Here is a 22,130-nt window from a genome sequence, read left to right as displayed (position 1 = left end):
ACACACCCTGGACCTCATTTTCAAACAGAACATCGACGTCAACATATGCGACAACATAACTCTGCCATGGACGGATCACCACGCCATCAAATTCAAAATCACTACCAACATCACCAACGCAAAACGGAAACCTGTAACAACGCACTGGACCAGATCGCATAAAAAACTGTACTCCGAAGCCTTCAAAACCACTCTGTCCAAAAAAAATATCTACAATAACCTTAAACCACTCTACGGAGGAAACACTCAACTCCCTGAACAAGGCATTACTGCAATCAGCAGACTCGGTAGCACCAAAACGCAGGGCTCTCATCAGGAAGAAAAATGCTGGATGGTTTAATAGCTCCCTCTCCGTACTAAAGCAAGAACGCAGAAGAGCGGAAAGAACATGGAGAAGAAATCCCACCGAGGAAAACCTATTTAACTACAAAGGTCTGACAGAGAATTATCGGAAAGCAATCTTCAAAGCCAAAAAGGACCACTTCTCATATACAATCTCAACGGCCGCAAACCAACCACGGGAACTGTTTAAACTGGTTAATCAATCAATGAATCCGGTGTGCCTAGAACCCCCAGAAAGCGAATCCCAGGATTACTGTGACAAACTGTCAGATTTTTTCATCGATAAAGTCAAAACCATCAGGGAAACAATTTGTCAGAAGAAAACATCCGACCTCAGCCAGCAAATACATAAAGAGGATGTCCGCACCAACATACCGCAACCGCCAAAATTTTCACTATCCCCAATTACCGTAGACACCGCAAAAAACATCATTAATAAACTGCGTGACAGTACCTCGCCTATTGACATCATCCCCACAAAACTACTGAAAGAATGCTCCGACATCGTGGCTCCAACCATAACCCACCTCATAAACCGATCATTCCACGAAGGGATTGTTCCCAGCATCCTCAAACAAGGCATCGTCAAACCTCTACTCAAGAAACCAAACCTGGACCCTCAGGATCCAAACAACCGTAGGCCAATTACAAGCCTCAACACCATTTCTAAGATCATGGAGAAAGCTGTAGTACATCAGCTACAACTTCACCTGGATACTCACAAACTCCTGGACCCGCTGCAATCAGGCTTCCGCCCGGGTCATGGAACAGAAACAGCTCTCCTCAAGATTTGGGATGACGCCCTCGAAGCGGCAGATGACGGAGAGCCGTGTCTCCTCGTACTGCTAGACCTAAGTGCAGCGTTTGATACAGTAGATCACAATACTCTACTCGTCCGCCTCACAGAAGTAGCCGGAGTCCAAGACATAGATCTCCATTGGTTCGCGTCCTTCCTAGGAAATCGGTCACAGACAGTGAAACTAGGAAAATTCCTCTCCGAAACTCGGGCAGTCACCTGCGGAGTCCCTCAAGGCTCTCCGTTGTCACCCGTTCTCTTCAACATTTACATTCGCCCACTCCTTCAAATCATCAGATGCTCAGATCTCTGCTTCCACTCTTACGCTGACGACACGCAACTTTATTTCCGGATCAATGGGAAAAAAGATCAACAACAACAACTTGAAAACTGCCTCAAATCAATAGAGGACTGGATGACCACCAACTCCCTCCAGCTGAACCAATCAAAGACAGAGCTTCTTATCTTACACCCAAATCATAAGCCCGCAACCAAAACCTCCTGGTCTCCACCAACCGTCTTTGGGCAGACTATCTCCCCAAAGACCAAAGCGAAGAGTCTCGGGGTTATTTTAGACGCACAAATGTCAATGGATGCGCAAATAGGAGCAGTAGTCAGTCGATCTCACCATCTGCTGCGCATGCTTCGCAGACTCATCCCTTTTATCCCAAAGAATGACAAACTCGCTTTACATAGGATTACCACAATATCAACTTGCGCGATTACAACTGATCCAAAACACGGCGGCAAGGCTGATAACAGGAAAAAAACCCTGGGAATCCATTTCTCCTTCACTGAGGAGCTTACATTGGCTAACCGTAAAAAATCGGATCACGTTCAAGACCCTTTGCCTCACCCACAAATGCGTGCATAGAGAAGCTCCGCAATACCTAATGGAGAAAATAAATCATTACACACCAAACCGCAGTCTTCGATCAGCCAACAAAAACCTCCTCCTCGTGCCCAAAGCCCGGTATAAATCCAAGGGGGATCGGAGATTCGCTGTCCAAGGGCCTCGGCTATGGAATGCTCTACCAATAAACATCCGCCTGGAAGAAAATCACCTGGCTTTTAGGAAAAAACTCAAGACCTTCCTCTTTTAGCAGATGATCAAAGCTCGCCACAGCGCCTAGAGGCGATTCAGTTCGCATTGTGCGCTATACAAGTATTTCATTCATTCATTCATTCATTTAAATTACACTCATCCCCCTGCTGTATGCTGTGCAATGTGTGACATCAGATCCCCTCCCCATGCCTTCTGAAACTTAGAAATGCTGTTTAGAATGTGTGCCTTGAGAGGCTGTAGAGGAGATAGGGCAGAAGATAAACAGGTACAACTTATATAAGAGGCTTTGTTTAATCTCTGTGTATCACCTAAGGTTAGTCACGTCACTGGGTATATGTGAGGGTTCACAACCACTTTAAATAAGAATAATTTAGCATTTTCAGTTTCACTACAGATCACCCACCGAGATCACTGAGATTATGGTGTAATCAGTAAGCAGTATTCTTAGTTAACTGATGTTCAGCATTGTTATGAGCGGAGATTACTCAAAATGTTACTGGCCAATGAGTGCTGTTGCATGTCTAGTTCAAGCAACTATATTTCAGATTGTGGCATAAAACACTTAACTGCCGAGGATTTTACAGCCCATTATCTCCATCTAAGTTCTTGGGTAATACTCCTAGTGCAGCCATTACAAAGCCAAAGATTGTGTCATACTTAACCCTCTAGAATAGATTCCCTGTGTTGTTAAAGGAGAATTCCAGAAGAGATAGTATAACATGATTGCAATGGTCATGGACAGGAAATAAAGCATTGGAAATATTTCTCACAGCTGAAGCAGAAGCTAGTGTGTCCATGCTCAAAAAACGAATATAAATAAAGATAAAATCAAGATAAGGTGCTAGTGCATAATAATTAAAAAAGTGCCAACCAATCAGATGATACAACAAATACAGTGCTTAAACAAGTAGCTTGTGAGTGGGGTGTGCCCTTGTTGCGGAGTGGTGTATATTTATACTGGTTAATTGGATTTAGGCAACACATGCATTTATTGATGGATTATTTACACTGAGCATTTATTGATGGATTGTTTGCACTGTGCATCTTTCTCTCTATAAGGAACTTTCCTTGGATGTTTATGAATTAATTTATCTATTTGCACATGTCTATGTTAAACATACTTGTTTAAGCACTGTATTTGGTTAATTGGCATTTTTTTTTAATTATTGATGCACGTTATCTTGCTAGCGGAACACATTTTTATTTATATTTGTTATTATATGTGTGTGTGGATATATAGTGAGTGCAGCTATCACTATTTAGTTACTTAAATTATCATATTTTTCTGACACTTAGCGCAACCATGTTGGTTCTTTAGCATTGCTCAAAACTGACAGATCGATTTTGGGTGGTCTGGGACTTATATAGTATAAATATAAAAAATAGACTTTTGCTCTCAAGGGCATGCAGTGCTGAATGCAGTAACATTTCTAAACATGTTATTATGATCCAACATGACATACCGTTTTCCAGCTTGTTTACATGACATAAGAAGAGCAGGGTATTTTTTAGCACAGCTGTTTGACTATTTCAGTTATACACAATGGCACACTCCTTATATGTATGGGTTGCCTATTTGCAATGATTAAATTCAAGCAATAAATGTGCTTATCATCCAATGTCACTTTAAAAACTGATATACTTTTTAAACTTGAATTCTGTAAAAACTGCCACAGTTGAACCACAAATATATAATAAAATACATAAATCATTGGGAATTTCTTTTCACCCTGCATTCATTAAGTAACCTGTTAAGTTAAATATATCTCATTTTGTGTAATTTAACATCCAACATTGAGCACCGCATCCCCTGCTACTTAGGCAAAAATACATCAATGTATTTTTGCTGTATGCAACTCTACTAAATATCTACTGCATACATTTGTGGGATGCTTTGTTTGTAATTTATACACTAAGCTAGATCAGATCAGAGGAATATAGGATGTACTCTAGGTAGCTTTGAGAAGCTGACACTTGGAGGAGAGGAGTTTGGATTGTGAGAATACAAACCAAGGAACTCTCAGGTCTTACCATGATTAATGTCGAAAGTAAAGAATTGATGTATGTTTCCTATTTTTGGACCATACAGGGGGGAAACTCTTTTTGTAAGCACAGCCAGCACAGTTCTGTAGCTGCAGCTTTTGTCTGATGAGAAAAATGAATGTATTAATGACATTGCTAGCCTAAATACTTCATTTGATAACGCCTGTGCTGTAGGTGAAAAATATGGGCATGTGTCAGTAACTTTAAAACTTTCATAGGCTAAACTCTAATTCTTCTGTGTAGCAAAATTATGGATTGCCCACCAGCATTTTTTTTTGTAAATAATACTGGATGGATAACCCATCATGGTGTGCCACATATAAGAATCGACGTTGGCACTGCAGATGAGACCTAAGACTGTAACTCCTGCATTTGGCAATACCAAGTAGCTAGTAGCTACATGTGGGTGGATCACAATCATAAACATTTCATTTGGTTTTAACAGGGCACAATTTTAACCCACATTAACAGTATTTTCCAGTATAATGTGAAAATGACCATGACATACAACATATTGTATGTCCAGAGAAACCAGTTAAGAAATGTACTGTAATGTAGAAAAAAAACCTCTTGCCAATTTAGGAAATTGCAGGTAAAATCACAGAAAAATCAAGTATTTTAAATGCTCACTTGCATTGTCTTTGCTTTGCATAAATAGTTTATTTACTTGCCATGTTTCTTTGATCTTTTTTGCTAGAGAATTTGACTACTCTAACAGTAGTCAGTAATTTCCCTGGCACAGCCCCCCTCTCCTTGCATGACATACTGTAGCTCCTTCCTCTCCTAGGAGTGTCCAACTGATGTCTGTGCTGACCCAGCATCTTCACCCCTCCCCACATCTCCCTATATAATTTATATGTAACAGCCATATCATCAAACGTGGCAGCCCCAGGGCTTTTGGATGTCTACACCAAGGAGGCTATTCCAGTTAAAAAGCATGCATAAGATACACTAAATACATATATAATGTTATGGGAAGATTTTTGCTGAAATGAATGGCCTGGTGACAGGGTCTACTTAAGTATATTCAAATGATGTTTAGTTTTCAGCCTACAAAAGTAAATCATGAAAAGCAACCTCAGCAGCAGTTTGGCCATAACATGGCTATGGCTAGCCATAAATGGGTAGATCATGTACACAATTGTGAGATCTTCACATCCTCAAAGAACAATAACGTCTAGATGTTGAACGTTAGTTATGTTATTTGGGCCAGCTTCTGTGTAAAATCTCTGGTTGATGAATGTTCCTGCTTAGGCAGTGGAGGAAGGAAGTAGGCATAGTGGGCAGTGCCTGGGGCAAGATTAATTTGTGACAACCAATAGTGATCAGGCAAGAATTTCTACTTCCAAAAACAGGTATTCAGGAATGTCAGGGGTGGTCAAATTGATGCTGAGTTGAGGGACTATCCTTCACTGGAACTGGAGTATAGGGTGGGAGAGCTTGTACAAACCCCCCCCCCCCAAAAAAAAAGAGAGGCATAATCCCTAAAACATCAATAAATAGAAAGACAGAGTATCGCCAATTCTCCCAGGGAGGGAGGTTTGGGGATTTTTAGCATACCTAACAATGTACTCCACAAAAAAGGCGATATACATAAAAACAACAATATTTATTAGACACAATTTAAAATCTAAGAGTAACAGTCTAAAATAATGTGATACCTGCCAGATTTGTCATACAAACAACAGAACAGTAGTGATGCTGGGATCGATGCGTTAAACCCAGATAAGGGTTTCCTCAGGATGCACTTCATGTTCACAACATATTGACCCATAACAGTGAGTGCAGCAAAGCTGATAAAAAGAATGCTCAACAGTACTATACCAACATGGTGTTATCAAGAATGGCAATGGTTCTCCGTACAAGAGAAGATTTTTGACCCAATAGATTAGAGTACCAAGAGAATAAAGATGGCAGCCAAAACCTTAAATTTAACCCAAAGTTAGGTTGTGAACACAAAGTAGATCCTGAGGAAGCCCTTATCTGGGCAAAACACATCGACCCCCGCATCGCTACTGCTCTGTTGTTTGTATGACAAATCTGGCAACATGTATCAAATGATTTTAGACTGTACTCTTAGATTTTAACTCCAGTTTCAGTGAAGGATAGGATGTGTCTAATAAATATTGCTATTTTTATGTATATCCCCTTTTTTGTGGAGTACATCGTTAGGCACGCTAAAAATCCCCTGCATGCCCATGTCTCCCCTACTGGGAGATTTGGGGATACTTTGCCTTTCTACCCTCCACTGGCCTATTTAGAATGGATAATCATCAAGACTGATCTACTAACATGTAATGTGTGGTAAAGGTAAACCAAGGATGCCTCTGTTCACTATACACATTTTAATTATGTGCAGGTTAGTTTCCTATTTTGTAAAAAACAAATCCCCAGCTCTTAAATGGGTGTTTGAAAAGCCAATTTGTCTCAAGAATTAAAAAAAACAAAAAACGGTTAAATTCCATCCCATGATACAATATAAAAAAAAACCCACAGACTTATTTTTGTAAGAAAAAAATAAAAAATGTAGGAGTAAGAAATAATGAAACACTGAACAGTAAAAATTGACACATTGGGGGCTTATGTATACAATAATGTAACAAAAAGAAAGCTATTTTCAATTCTGCAGTACAAAGTCGAACAACATGAAATTAGTACACTGTTTGAGCATCAGTTCCAAGTACGTGGAATAATACAAAAATATGATATCTAAAATAAGATATTTTAAAATCATGCCACATTGTAGTTCATATCTACGAACTAATTTATTTATTACACAGCTACCTAAAATAACTGTAACAGTTTTGCAAATTGAATGAATTGTAATGTGCCAACTATATTTTTTTAGACATACAGTATAGTATATATACTATATATATATATATAGTAGTATATAGGTACTATACACAGTGTAGCTCATTATGTTAAGATGAGTTCTAACCTTGTCTTGCTAGGCACGCAGCTTCTGAATGAGGAATACTGGTCACATCAGTTCCATTAACAGCCATTACTATGTCGCCCACCTGAAGTCCTGCTTCTTCAGCTGCTCCATCTGTTAACATAACACATACATTATGCAGCCAAAGTGGTGTGAAATCTAAAACACCTTACAAAGTTGGACTGTAGAAAAAACAGTCTGATCATCGAGAATTTTCTCGCTAAAATATTTTTAAGAATTACAAAAACTAAATTTCTAAAGGAATAGTTACTTTGATTTAAAAATAAACAAATGTGTTTCCATAAATGTAGCCTCCGAAATATGTTGATGCGCAAATCATTGGGGTCGATTTACTAAAGGCAAATAGGTTGTTCACAATTCAATAAATGTGCCGCGCTTCTAACCAGCCTTAAACCTTCTTCTAAACAGATACTATGTATCACTCTATAATGCACATATAACATCAAGTGCTTATGTAATTCATCCATGTGTGCAAATAACAAAACAAAACAAAAAAATATATATATATAGAATAAATTGTTTAGAACTAGATTTTAGGCTCGGTTTACACTAATGCGAAGCGTGAACCCTGCAAAATCCACTGCGGGATCCTGCATCGCACCTGACTCGCAAGGCAGTTCACACTGCTTAGAGTGTCAATAGAAGTTAATGACATCCTTTAAATCAGTTCGCATATCGTAGTGCGAACTGTCCAGTTCGGACATGAATCGGAATGCATGGGTGTGAACACCCATGCGATCAGATTCTGGAGCGGCCCAAAAAAGGGTCCTGTGTGAGTTTGGTCCGAATGTGATGCAAATTAAGCCATACTATCTGTATGGCTGAAATCGCATTGCATAGACATCGCATGTGATTTGCACTGCAGTGCGGTGCGAACTATAAGCGATATCGCACAGTGCACTGGTGTGAACCGGGACTTAAGGTTGGTTGAGAAGCGCAGCACATTGACTGAATTGTAATTACATTGCAGAGTATGGGACTGTTAAATAGGTTGTTCAAGTTGCAAGGGAAATTGCACTGTGCAAGAGACTTTTTCCCCTGAGCTTAGTGAATGTGGGGAATTTTCACTTTTGCAGAGAATATCCAATCATGTGCAAAAAAATAAAATGAAAAACAAATTTTTGATTGCACTTGATTGGATGATGGAAGTTATCATAGCTTTAACAAATTCAGTAATTTCCAGGGAAAATTCCTTTGCACAGTGCAACTTAACTTGCAAAGTGAACAGTCTATTTGCCTTTAATAAATCAACCCCATTGTGTCTTCTTAAACAGAAAACCAGAATAAAATGCTGTTTATGCTGAAGTGTACATTGGCAGTATTCTACAATTTCTCTTTCAGTGCAATCACAGTCACTGATGATAAAAATGCCTTCACTGCAGATACCTGCCTGATTTACTTATAGCCAGAAATTGTTTACAGGCCCCAGTTATATTCCACAGCACATACTGTACACTACATGTGAAGTTATGTACTTTGTTTTTAGGCAATCAGTGCCCACATAATAATTGTGCACTATTTGCATCTACATTGGCTGCATGACATAACAACTATAGAAAATTGAAAAAACACTACAACAACATGCCTTGTTAGACTCTAGGAAAGAACTCCACTCAATTGAACAAGACTATGCTCACTATTCAACCCCCCCCCCCCCAAAGTATTATCTAGAGTGAACCACATATTTGTCCTTACCCACATTTTGCCTCAGCTGGACTCCTGCTACAAAGCATCCATCCCATGGTCAAATCACAATGCCATTATATCAACTTTTTCACTGCTTATTTTAAAACCACATGATGGTGCATAGTTGCTGAATGACTTTTTTCTAAGTAGTTTTTAGGTGGTCCTCAAAATTACAATCTCACTAATGGAATCCTTTACCTTAAATTTGACCCCAGACATTATTCCAAAAACCCTCTAGAATGTCCATAAGTTGGTGTTCTGAGGCTGTCCAATTCAATTTCTTCCCAGTTTAAAAAAAAAACAAGGAGCTTTTAGGCTTAAACAATTTGAAAAGTAGTTCCTGACAGTTACTGCCCAATATAAATAAAATCCCTCTTCGGATTGTTTTTTATATCTTTGAGGGATCTTTTTTTACATATTTGGTACTTTGTACAAAGACGAAATAGTCCACCAATATCTTTTTAAAAAATCTACTTCCAGGAAAATGGTCAATAAGGTTTTCAGTTACTGGCTGCACATGATGGCTGCAGATCTCTCTAGTTACTGACCACAGCACCTGGGAAGCCCCAAAACTCACTTTTATGCCCTGTACACACAGTCGGGCATTCCGACGACAAAATCAAAAAATATGATCGTTCAGAACGAGGTGACGTGGAACACGTACGATGGGACTATAAAGAGGCCAGTAGCTAATAGCTTTGTTTTGTAATTTATTCTGAGCATGCGTGGCACTTTGTCCGTCGGAATTGTCTACACACGATCAGAATTTAAACCATCAGACTTTGTGTATCGGAAATTCTGACGGAAAAAGTCAGATGGAACCCACACACGTTCGGATTTTCACAACAACACGATCCGATCACACATTTTCCATCGGAAAGTCCGACTGTGTGTACAGGGCATAATACTTTACCTGTAATGTAAAAAGATATGGAATATTCTTACCTCTGCCTTGCTTCTTGCCAACAAAGCCATCAAATTTCCAATTTACTTGGGCCTTGTACAGAGCTGTGTGTGCTCCCTGCCCAATCTGTATGGGTATTGAGTGGCCAATTGTACACTCAAGCAGGCAGGAGATATAGTACCTTCATATCCTGATATATCAGGTATTGTTGAGTTTCCTCATTTATTCATTTATGAATCCTGACAGCCCTCTCCAGCACCTCACAACTGGCTGGTGATGCTGCCCATACCATGGGTGGGTAAATCCAAAGGCACAAGAGGCAGTATAAAACTGAAAACTCCTAGTTCGTTTGTATTTACAAATTAGTGTGTCCTGGGCTGGCTTTCAAATGTATTCCCCATAAAATAGCCTCCCTTACACCTTTGTGTATAGTATATTAAAATGCCATAACAAGTTTACAACATTTTAGTGATTATCATTAGGATAGTTTATGTGGATTTGTGTCCAGCTATTGCTCTAATGATTTTATAATAATCATGCAGCTCTTGTCAAACCTGTAAAAATTCCAGGTTTCAGAAAACATATTTGCATGCTTTTATTTATTGAACAAGGTTTCCAACCAATAAAAAATGTCATTATTCTTCGAAAAGCAATTTTCAATTCATGAAACATTCTCTCCCTTCTGATTACAAATATTTGAAGTTTTTAGAAAGCTCAGCAGCTTTAATTATTTTCTTGAGGAATATGATTGAAACACATTTAGATAAAATGTAAAAGAACACCTAAATGCTAAGATATTTTTCATAACCCCAGGAACAGGCCTGTTTTCTCACAATTCACTGTTCCAGGCTTTCAATAAATAATTCACTTACTTGTATCGACTTCAGTAACCAGAATTGGTTTTGAAAACTGGATCCGGAATCCCCATGGGTAGTCTCCTGTACCTTTTGTAATTCTGACTGTACGTTCTCGAACTGTTCAAAAAGGAATGTTTATTCAGAATTTATTACCTCTGCTACTACATCTGAGAATGTAAGGCAATTTAAATTCTAAGAGCATTTCACTTATTCGGGGTAATATCAGAAATCTTAGTAGGCTTTATTTACAATAATTTATTAAAACATACAGTATTTAGGTTTATTTAATAAGGCAATGCAAACAGAAAGACGATAAGTAATATGTGTTTACATACTATATGTTATAGTCAACTATGAAAGCTAACTTGGACATTATAACCAATCAGAATTTTTTTTTTTACTGATTTCGCTGCTATTAGTAACCGTGGTATTAACATCATATTTGCTATTTCTGCTGCCTTATTCAGTAAGTATGATATATTAGAAAATAGCAAAGTAAAAGTGCAGCTTTCCCTGCTGCTACCTCCCTCCTCCCTTTGGCATATGTTGCAATAAGTAATATGGAAATTTGCTCAGCCCGGGATGTAGCTGATTGCTGCAGGATTATGTGTTATGCTCAGAGACTACAGTAGGCAAGGCCTGCATGTTCTTTAAACTATTAGGACTGTTCTCTGCTGCTAGCCACATACATTGCAATCGTTTTATCCATCTTGAAAGATCAGCACAGTTTTGCATTTCACGTGACACTAAATTCACCATCAATGACTGGGGATTTCTGGATATGATGTCTAGAAGCAAAAAAACCTGCCGCTACATTTTGTTCAGGTGAAGAGCATGACTTTAAACTTTTATGACACATTTTTTTTAATTCCTTTTTTCTTTCGGGGTCGGGGGGATGAAACCGTGCATAGGTGTTATTAGTACCTTGCACCTGGGCTGCATCCCATGGGCCACCTGCTGGTGCTCTGGGTCTCGCAACACCTTGTCATGCAGACAGCACTGGGTTAAGTGATAACTCCCCTGGGGGTGCCTGCATAATTCTGGTGCAGCCCTCACCAGGAGTCAGTGGTGCCAGACCTTTGCAGCTTTTCTCTCAGGAAGGTAACAAATGATTTTACTAAGCTACCCCAACCTCTAAGTTTTAAGAGAAATCTCAATCACTAACAACAAATATTTACAGCGGCCAGTCACTACTGACCACCAAGGTTTTGGTGGCATTTAAAGGCTAACCAAAAAACATTTACTACTGACCACCAAGGTTTGAGGAGGCGTTCATCACAGACTATCAATGTTTAAGGGAGAACTTACCCCTTACAGGTTCTATTTAAAAGAGAAGTATGTTTTTAAATATGTTTTATTCATACTTACCTAGGTGGATGCAGCATCACACTGTCGATGGCTCAGTTCTCACTCGTCCCAGAGCAGAGAGATGCTGCCTGTCAGTCAGCATCTCTCCTGCTCTGATCCTTTGCGCTCATTGGAGCGATGAGCTGTGGAGGGGTGGGGAGTGGCCATCTCAGCAGCTCGCTGAGATGCTGAGACTGCCATCAGTCAAGGCAGCTGGCGGATCCAGACTTCGGAAGTTGGGATGATGCGCTGCCTCGACTGATTGCAGTGACGTCAGCGGAGAGCAGACTTCAGACTGCTCTCTGCTGAAAACGGGTCACAGTTGTGCAAAACTCATTGTACTCTTGTGACCCAGAAGAGAAGCCCAGCCTAAAAAGCTCAGGCTTGACTTCTGCTTTAAAAACCCTTGTTTAAGCCTTTCCCACTGTGTGGCCTGACTCGGTCTCTCCCATTATTGACTGTTTGCTGCAAAATTAATCTACTCAGTGTCGTTAATTAATTCACCAAATTTCAATAGGCTTAAGTTGAGAATTCTGTTTAAGTTTGGAAAGATTTCTTATTTCTTCTTGTATATTCTAGAAAGTGAAGGCAAATTAACCCAGCAGGACAGAGAACGTAAACAAACCCGATAGATGTTGTAACCATTCCCTAATATATCCAAAGCTAAAGAAAAAAGTTTTGTCATGACATAAACTTTAGATGAGAGGAGATGTAAACCTTAATGGAAGGACATGAAGATTTAAAATGGTGTTCTAGTTGTCATGGGTTCCCTTGATCTATCAATTCATTTTTGACAGTGAAAGCTTGTCGAAAATGGTTGAAAACGGCAAACGGCCAGCATAAGAGATTGGAAGTTCATCCAGTAAATCAGCAAGCACAGGGTAGTAATCTTCAATCATGGAATTTAAGACTTGTCAGAGAAAGACCATTAGTAACAGAAGAATAGTTTGTTACTTTTAACACTGCATCTATCAGCATCCAAGTTAGTTGGAATTAGTGTTGAGATTATGTTATGTACACTGTAGTGGACACATTACTTATTGAGTGGGTCTGACTCTCTGGGAGTATCAGAAAGAATGGTCACCTTAACCCACTTACTTGCTATAGATCGTGGCCTTTTGCTGAGACATCTTGGGCTATTATCTGGACTGCAGTCATCGCCTCTAAATATCCATGATGCTGAATGAAAGCTTTCTGTATATAATCCTTTGTCCTTGCTGTCAGTTCGTGATGCTAGATCTACCGAACGTGTTTCTTCTGAGTTTCCTGGAAAATATGTTGACAGAGCAGCAGGCATTTCAGTATCAGTAAATAACAGAGGTGGATATTAATGATTACAATTTTACCAGCTGCTATGGCAATGACAGTGCTTGTCACATTAATAACAATGTCTCTGTGCATATTTTACATTCTTAAAGTAAACCCTCATGAGACGGGGTATTGGAAGAACCAAGGTGGATCTGGAAGATGCAGAGATCTTATGATAGTTCAATCAAATCTCTTCAACTACAAAATGTATGGGCTTCTGCATGTATGCACAATATTGGGATGGGGATGAATACCCAACAGTTAACTGTAAAAGAGACAGTAAAGCAGCACTATATATATATATATATATATATATATATATATATATATATATATATATATATATATATACACAAAATAATTGTTAAACAGAGCACATAAATCAGCTATATGAAGCACCTCAAAATCTAGTTAACAACACAATGCTTATAAACAGATGGTTACATAAGCTGCAAAGATGTGTGAAACAGCCAAGACATTCGTTATAATAAGTGTCACATCTATGCATGCGAAGCAGTAATTTTCAGCAATTAGTTACAGAAAAATAGAAGCAGGTCTGCTATTTATATGTAACCAATGTGTGGTAAAATTAAATTGGATGAAAGCTGTGGTTCTTAGCCAAATCCTAGCAGTGGAGTTAACATAAAATCTGGAAAGGAAAAGGCTAGTTTAGTTATTACAATAGCATGTATCATGTACATGTATGTCAAAAGTACGGGCCTGGACAGCATCTCTCAGTGCTCTCCAACATGTGCATCTGAAAATGTGACTGAGCAGTCAGTGATCATTTTAAAGCTGAATGTTGCTCAGTTGAAATACATGTTAATATATTAGCTCCATGCACACTAGCTTTTTTTAAGCTCCTAGAAGCTGTTATTAACATTTTTGTTCCTAAAAGCTAAATAATGTTATCCTATGTGTCCATGCAAACTACTTTAGGCTATTAGCATTTTTTGAACTTCAGTGTCTAGGAGTTTGAGTTTTACGGAGCATTTTTCCAGCAGAAAAAAATCCTGAATGCTCCTAAACACTCCGTAGGCTCCATGTACACTAGCATTTCTTTTAAGCTAAAAAAGCTGGAAAAAAACACTGGATAAAAAAGGCTGGTTTTGTAGTGGCGTTTTAGGAGTGTTTAGGAGCGTTTTATTAGCATTTTTGCAGTCCCTTTAACAGAAAGGGTGAAAAAAGCTCAAAATATGCTATTAAAGAGGAAGTAAACCCTGATGAGTTTACTTCCTCTTTCATTCCCTGCAAAGGCAAAGTATAATGGACTACTATGCATCGCACGGGAGACAGCACGCGCGGCAGCTCCGTCATTGAGAATGCCGCGCTCAGTGCGCCTGTTTTCGGGCAAATATCTCCTAAACCATATAGGTTTAGGAGATATTTCTTGGACCTACAGGTAAGCCTTAATCTAGGCTTACCTGTAGGTCAAAGTGGTTTGTAAGGGTTTACAACCACTTTAAGAGCGTTTAGGAGCATTTCTGCTGGGAAAACACTCTAAGAAACTCTACAACATTTGGTTTTTCCTGCTACTAGACGCTGAAGCTCAAAAAATTCTAATAGCCTAAAGTAGCGTACATGGACACATAGGATAACACAATTTAGCTTCTAGGAGCTTAAAAAAACACTAATGTACATGGAGACTAAATGCTCCTGACTGCTACTAAATGCTACTAAAACTGCTTTTTTTTAGCTTTTTTTTTTCTTCATGCTCCTAACTGCAAAAACACTAATAAAATGCTACTGTTCCTAAATGCTCCCAAAAGCTTCTAAATGCTCCTAAAAGCTATTAAAATGCTATTAGAAGCTGGCACAAAAAAGCTTTTATCAGCATTTTTCATCCAATGGTTTTTGCTAGCTTTTTTTGACCATGAAAAATGCATGGAAAATGCATATGTGTTTGTTAAAAAATAAATGCTTTTAAACCCCAAAACTATTCACGTGCATCCACTATAATTTGATCCTCCACAGAACCTCTTAGCCCTTGTACACACGGTTGGAGATTTCGACGGAATGTGTCTGATCGGACCATTTTGTCGGATATCCCGACTGTGTGTGGTCTACATCGGACTGTTTCCGTCGGAGTATCTGACGGACCAAGTTTTCCAACTTGTTGGTAAAATTTTCCGACAAAATGCTCCGATCGGACATACTCCGATCATGTATAAAGAAGTTGTCGGAATCTCCGACCGTGTGTACAAGGGCTTACAGTGGTGGAGATTGATGTTTTTTGACTGCTCCTTGCTGATCAAGACTGGTCTTGTTGCCACCCCCTTGTGCTGTAACAAAAATACCCATTTAGTACTAAGGAACTCAGTCGGAGCCCCTGGGGTGGACACTTTCACCAGCCAATGGACAGTGTCCAAGTCATATGGGCTCTGCAAGAAGGACCCTCCTATACTGCAGATCAAAAGAAGGAAGAATCGCTCCCAGCCTATCCTGTGACCATAGCTTACATTTTTAGCTTTTTTTTAACTAAAAATTGTGATTAGCTGTAAAGGGGTTGAGTATGAGGGAATGTGTTTTTAACTGCCCAGAGTGGAGCTATAAAGAACATAGCAGTGTCACCTCCCTGTCCCTAGCCTGCTAACTGAACAGTATAAGACCATTAGCACGCTGTTGAAGTTATTAATTCAGCTAAAGCTGCTGAATATTTAAATTTAATAAGACACATGTGATATAAGACTATAATGTTGTAAAGCAAATTAAGACAATGCAGAAATTATTTTCACTCTACATTCTTGCTGCTATTGCTGAATAACTAGCAATTAACCTAAAGCCGAATGAAGGCTTCCCAAAGAGTCAGAGCTCTTGAGCTATGTGCATGGATCCAGCTGACCAAAAGTCAACAAAGCTATTCCAGGACTGATTTTTTTGACATTGTAACATTAATCTGAAAACAGATACTGTATAATGAAGGGGTGTTTTGTTACTGGTCTACTTGACTTTTTTTTCTTTTACAGTTTATTAATTTGTTTTGGATTACTGTGCTTTTAGTGTTAGCATTGTATTAATAAAAAATAAACAGAGACAGTCAGCCTATACCAAGGCAGTGAAAATCTACATTGATGCCCTCATTGCCAGACCGGCAGCACATGGAACGTCTTTTAGCCATTAGCAGCGCCAACCTAGATAAATTCTGAAACATGTGATCACTTGGAGCGTCTTTATGGAATCCTCCCAAGTCAGAGACCTTGTTTTCCCTCCCTCAAGATCATCTTTCTAGGCCCTGGATTCAACTGTTGATGTAGACTTGATTTATTCCGCTATGTTACAACCATATTTTCTCTATAAGAGATGCAGTTAAACAGGACATGATACAAAGGGATAGCTCAACTTCCCCTCCCCTTTCCCACCTTTCCCAAGGCCCCCCCCCCCATTTGTTCAAAACACCTTCCCTTCTTTCATCCCTTTTTACTTTGAGTCCACCCCCTTCTCCATTTCTTTACTCATCTGTCACCACCCCCCCCCCCCCCCCCCGCACTAGTTCAAATTTGAAATATAGCTACCTTTTACGTGAGTTTAGGGCAATTATTAAGGGTATTTAGATAATACATTAAACTTATTGTGTAATATCATTTATTGATGCAAGGACGAAGACCATTTCATAGCAACATGTGGCGAGATTCTCGTTTTATTTTTTATTATTTTTACAGGCATGGTTGAGCCTTTTTTAATATGTGACAGTGTAATGTTAAACATACTTGTCAAAACACTAGCCAATTCAAACTGAGTACATAAAATTGTTCTCTCTGGTGAAGAGACGCTTGAGGATATGATTTCAATTTATAAATACCATACTGGTAACCCCACAATAGAGATAAAACTTTTCCATGGAAGGGAGTCTAATAAGACACGTGGCCACTCATTAAAATTAGAAGAAAAGAGGCTTAACCTTAAACTGCCTAGAGTGTTCTTTACTGTAAGAGCGGCAGGGATGTGGAATTCCCTTACACAGGAGGTGGTTTCAGTGGGAAGCCTCGATAGTTTCAAAAAACGATTAGATAAGCACCAGAACGACCACAACATACAGGGATATACAATGTAATACCAACATATAAATCAAACACATAGGTTGGATTGATGGACTTTTGTCTTTTTTCAACCTCACCTACTATGTAACTATATAAATGTACAATCAGGGTTTGCTTTTAGTGAAAATTTTGTCAAAACAATCAGTAGATCCAGAGGAATGCTCTTAATAAGCCATAAATAAGCTTTGAAACAAGTCTTCTCTGACCTCTGGAGCTACAAGCACTGTGAAGGAATTCATTCACAAATTTCACAGCTGAAGCGCTGTTGATTCAAATGGTTGATTCTCTCAGCAGCAACTGTCAGTCAAGTTTAGCTTTGCCCACTCTCACCTTCTGAGTCTCCTTATTGGTCTTCCAAGTGATAAGCTGTTTTGCCTAGGAAGGGGTTAGGACTGGTTGTTAGGGGTCTCGTACAGCAAATGCTCATGTCTGTGCACACATGACCATTGACTGCAGGATAGTTTTCAGCTCTGATTCGTGCATTCCTGGTTCTTGAAAGTCTGCTTACCTTGTCCCTGACCTGGTTACATCTGACATCTCTCTTGGATCACCCCTGCCTGTCATGTCTGCTGCTTGCCTGTGTTACCAACCTCGGTTTTGATTTCTCATGCCACCTTCCGAATTGGTATGTTACTGACTCCTGCCTATTTCTGACCTTGTACTTGATCTTGACCCTGCACCTGTTTGCCTGGCTGCTGCTTAACATAGCTTGTGACCTGACTCCATACTACCACTGGAAGGACTTCTGTGTATCCAAGCTTCAGTTCACTACTCCATCTTCCTGGCACATGCACCCTTCCACTGCTCTAGCAATCCCTGTCTCCACTGCCAGGGGTGCTTGAATGGGAATTGCACAAGAGGCCACCCTCATCATCTCAGGCTCCACAGTCAGGTACAAGATGTCTGGTTTTAGAGGAAAGGTTACATAGCTAGTAAGGTTGAATAAAGACACCAGTCCATCCTGAGTGAGTGTCTACAATTGTCCCTATCCCTGTAAATTGCACACTAACATCAGTCCCTACCCTCAAGGAGCCCACGATCCAAGGTCCCCATTCATATACTAGGGCCAATTTTGGACAGATGGCAATTAACCTACCTGAATGTCTTTAGAGTGTGGGAGGAAACTGGAGCACCTGGAGGAAACCCACGCAGGCACAGGGAGAACATGCAAACTCCAGGCAGGTAGTGCCATGGTTGGGATTCGAACCAGCGACCCTTTTTACTGCTAGATGAGGGTGCTAACCACTACACCACTGTGCCGCCCCAGTTGAGATTTGCCTTTGAGTTTTCCCTGAATCAGCATCTAATTATGTTTAGCGGAATCAGATCTAAAAACTCTTTAGATTTTTTCAGCAGAAGAGACATGGAACTCCTACACTTGTGTGCATATGCTGTGAGTTCTTGCAGATTAAGTTTACGTTTGCTTTAATTATTTTCTAAGTCTTTCTGCCCAGTTTAGTGACGGGTTTACTTTAAAGCAGATTTGAAGTCATCTTGGCAGTAGAAGCTCAATCTAAATCATTCTAAGCTGGACCTATAAGAACAATCTTAAATTTGGATGCTTAAATTCATTTTACCTACTCGATTAAGTATATTTTACTGACACGTGCCTGTTTGACGTAGTTTGTCTTAAGCTTCAGTTGCATACTCAAGCCAAGGATGTGTAGTTCACATCTACAGTACATAGTAGGATTAAACAACTAATGTCACGTTACTAGAAGATTAGAAAGCATTATCACTGTGCACATGAGAAGCAAAAATAGAATTGAAAACTCATCTTATGTTTGGAAATGCAGAAAATATTTTGCATTGGTCAACAAATATATAGATAGCATTGACCTAATAGCATATACTCTAGGTGTTTGCATAATTGCTATGATAATGCCATAATAGCTGCAAACATTTTTTTGAGAATATATCAAAACATTCTCAAACATTCATTCTGGCTTCCAACTTTTATAGCTGGTGGTCCTTCAAACTACCTCCAAATTATTTTAAATGGGGGCCTGTATCTTCATTGTTTTAGCCACCACCCTCTGTTTGAGACTTTGGTCCCTTCTCCCACACACACTATTACTTGGCATGGACTTCCACAAATACATGTGACAAGCTTGTTTGATATGGCAGCACCAGATCATTTTTTTTAATATGATAAAATATCTTTATTTTACAAATAAACATTTGATGGGGTGCTTCTATATTTATTTTCACATCATTCTGAGCTTTCCAATAAGAAAGCCCAGCAACATCTGCACACTTGTTGCCTACATGAAAATGAAATGTGTGTGTTTCTCCCTCTGACTTTTTAAAAATGAATTACTGTCTTGAATAACTGTGTTAGAATTCTTGATCATAGATTGATCATTTGTTGAGTAAACTAAAAGTGGTACAATTGTGTTCAAAAAGCTATTTGGTAGTTGTTAAGCGTGAAAAAAATAACTTTCATTTTCAGATAAGTTGTAGGCAAACAATAGATAAAAATAAATAAATAAATACATAAAACAATTCAAGTATCCTAGAATGCTACCATTCTATTGCAATGATAGAATTTTGAAGTGCCCACAAGTTTATTGGCAGATCGCATGGCCTGTGCTTAGGAATTTCTATATTTTGTCTTGTCTGAATGACTTTTTTAAGTCTCACTTTTTTGGGGTTTATGTCTGCTTTAACACACAAACACATGTTATCCAAGGGCAAATAACTGAAAGAGTAAACTAGAATAATATATATTTATATATATATATATATATATATATATATATATATATATATATATATATATATATATATATATAAACATATATCTGTACTGTATTTGTGGAGAAATAATTGTGCACACTGACTTTTCTGATTGTGACGCAAATGTCGTGGGGTTGGCTTAGCTCGGACTATGCTCTCAGAGTACAGTTGAGTAAAATACTTTGCTAAGATATAAAAATGTACACGTTGTATCTGAATCAAATCTGTAGGTATATATTATGTGTGTATGTCAGTAATTAGGTTATAATATACAGTAGATATGATATAAAATATGAAGTTAAAAAATCTAGTCAAGTAACAGTTATTGAAATAATAAGTGTCACATTTGTACATAAATAGAAGGTAAAGTAACAGCAAATTGGAATACTTTTCCTTAAGTACCTAATGAGCTACTACCCGTGTTGCCACCAGTAACCTTGGCACTGTTCAAAGCCATCTGAAGCAGCCAATTAGTGGGGGACCGACCAATCAGGCTTCAGAATGTAGACACCGTTATTAACTATCCTAATAATTTAACAGCAGGTGGCTTGGTTGCCATATCTTACATTCACCCTGAAGCAAGGTTGTTTTGGAGATGGTAAATTGTGGGTGCTATACTAAGCAGTTTTATTACATGTTACTTTATATAAAAACAGTAAATCAATAAACCTTAATTTATTTTTAATTATGTGCAAGTATGAAAAGTTTTTTTTTTTATAGTGCTTTGTATATGTAAAACTTATGCTATTTTTTTGCCTGTCTTTTTCCTACGCCTTAAAGTGGTTGTAAACCCTTACAAACCACTTTGACCTACAGGTAAGCCTAGATTAAGGCTTACCTGTAGGTCCAAGAAATATCTCCTAAACCTATACGGTTTAGGAGATATTTACAAAAAGACAGCCACCGCTGTCTACGGCGCATGCACTGTAGACAGCGGCGCGCAGGTGCACTGGGCAGGCCGCAGATCGCGGTGATAAGCCGCGAGTGTCGGCTCCAGTGCGCATGCGCAGGATTGACGTCATCACTGCTCCGGCGAATCACAGCGCCAGAGCAGTGAGACCCGGAAGTCACTCCGGGATCCATGGCAGTGGCAGACATGAAGACAGAGGACCGCTTCGGGGGCTTCGTTCTCAGGTAAGTTATTCATAATGAGCTAGTATGCTATGCATACTAGCTCATTATGCCTTTGCCTTGCAGGTTGCTTTTTTTTTTTTTCCAGATGGGTTTACAACCACTTTAAAATGTAACTAAAGGAAACAATTTTTTTTAAGTTTTGAATAGCGGTATTAGAACACCTGTCAGTTTTTACAGCTGTCTGCACCTCTGTTAGGGACATTCAGCCTATCTATTTCTCCTGTTTACTGTTTTCATCGAAAGAGGTCCTATAGGAAAATCCTACATTTTAGGTTGAGATCAATACAGTAATAGAGGGGAAATCTTTCAATGGGGGCACCAGTTCTGAAGACCCTGGTGCCACCCCAGGATTCCCTCACTTTGGAGAGATTTCCTCTGACTTTCTGTTTTGGCTATGGGACAGGAAGTCCAGTGAAATCTACCCATATATGGCAAGATGGCAAAAAAACCTTATGGGGTTATAAACCACCCCCCCCCCATCTAAAATGAAAAAAAAGATTTGCCTTTAGTTACACTTTAACCACTTCAGCTCTGGACCAATAAACACCTTAAGGACCAGAGGTCTTTTTGCAATTTCGCACTGCGCTGCTTTAACTGGTAATTGCGCGGTCATGCAATATTGCACCCAAACGAAATTTGCGTCCTTTTCTTCCCACAAATAGAGCTTTCTTTTGATGGTATTTGATTGCCTCTGCGATTTTTTTTTCTTGCGATATAAATGGAAAAAGAGCGAAAATTTTGAAAAAAAAAGATATTTTCTTCTTTTTGTTATAAGAAAAATCGAATAAACTAAATTTTAGTCATACATTGAGGGCAAAATTTATTCAGCCACATGTCTTTAGTAAAAAAAATGTCAATAAGCGTATATTTTTTGGTTTGCGCAAAAGTTATAGCGTCTACAAACTAGAGTAC

The 22,130-nt window shown here is 38.9% G+C and overlaps 1 protein-coding gene across 2 annotated transcripts in view; it reads right to left on the bottom strand.

The window, feature by feature from the left end:
- Positions 1–22,130, bottom strand: part of LOC143940688 (uncharacterized) — a 68,551-nt gene that overhangs the window by 22,928 nt on the left and 23,493 nt on the right. Inside the window, exons 5-8 of one of the 2 annotated variants that reach the window (XM_077462321.1) lie at positions 13,099–13,266; positions 10,669–10,770; positions 7,189–7,299; positions 4,236–4,349 (exon numbers count right to left, since the gene is read on the bottom strand). In XM_077462321.1, the coding sequence (XP_077318447.1) occupies positions 4,236–4,349; positions 7,189–7,299; positions 10,669–10,770; positions 13,099–13,266 (495 nt within the window). The remainder of the gene's footprint in view (positions 1–4,235; positions 4,350–7,188; positions 7,300–10,668; positions 10,771–13,098; positions 13,267–22,130) is intronic. The other variant, XM_077462322.1, reaches the window with a different exon arrangement.

Source organism: Lithobates pipiens, unplaced genomic scaffold, assembly GCF_037356315.1.
Source record: "Lithobates pipiens isolate NorthernLeopardFrog02 unplaced genomic scaffold, aLitPip1_a1.2 Scaffold_3, whole genome shotgun sequence".
Taxonomy (NCBI): domain Eukaryota; kingdom Metazoa; phylum Chordata; class Amphibia; order Anura; family Ranidae; genus Lithobates; species Lithobates pipiens.
This window is presented reverse-complemented; position numbering and strand designations above follow the sequence as displayed.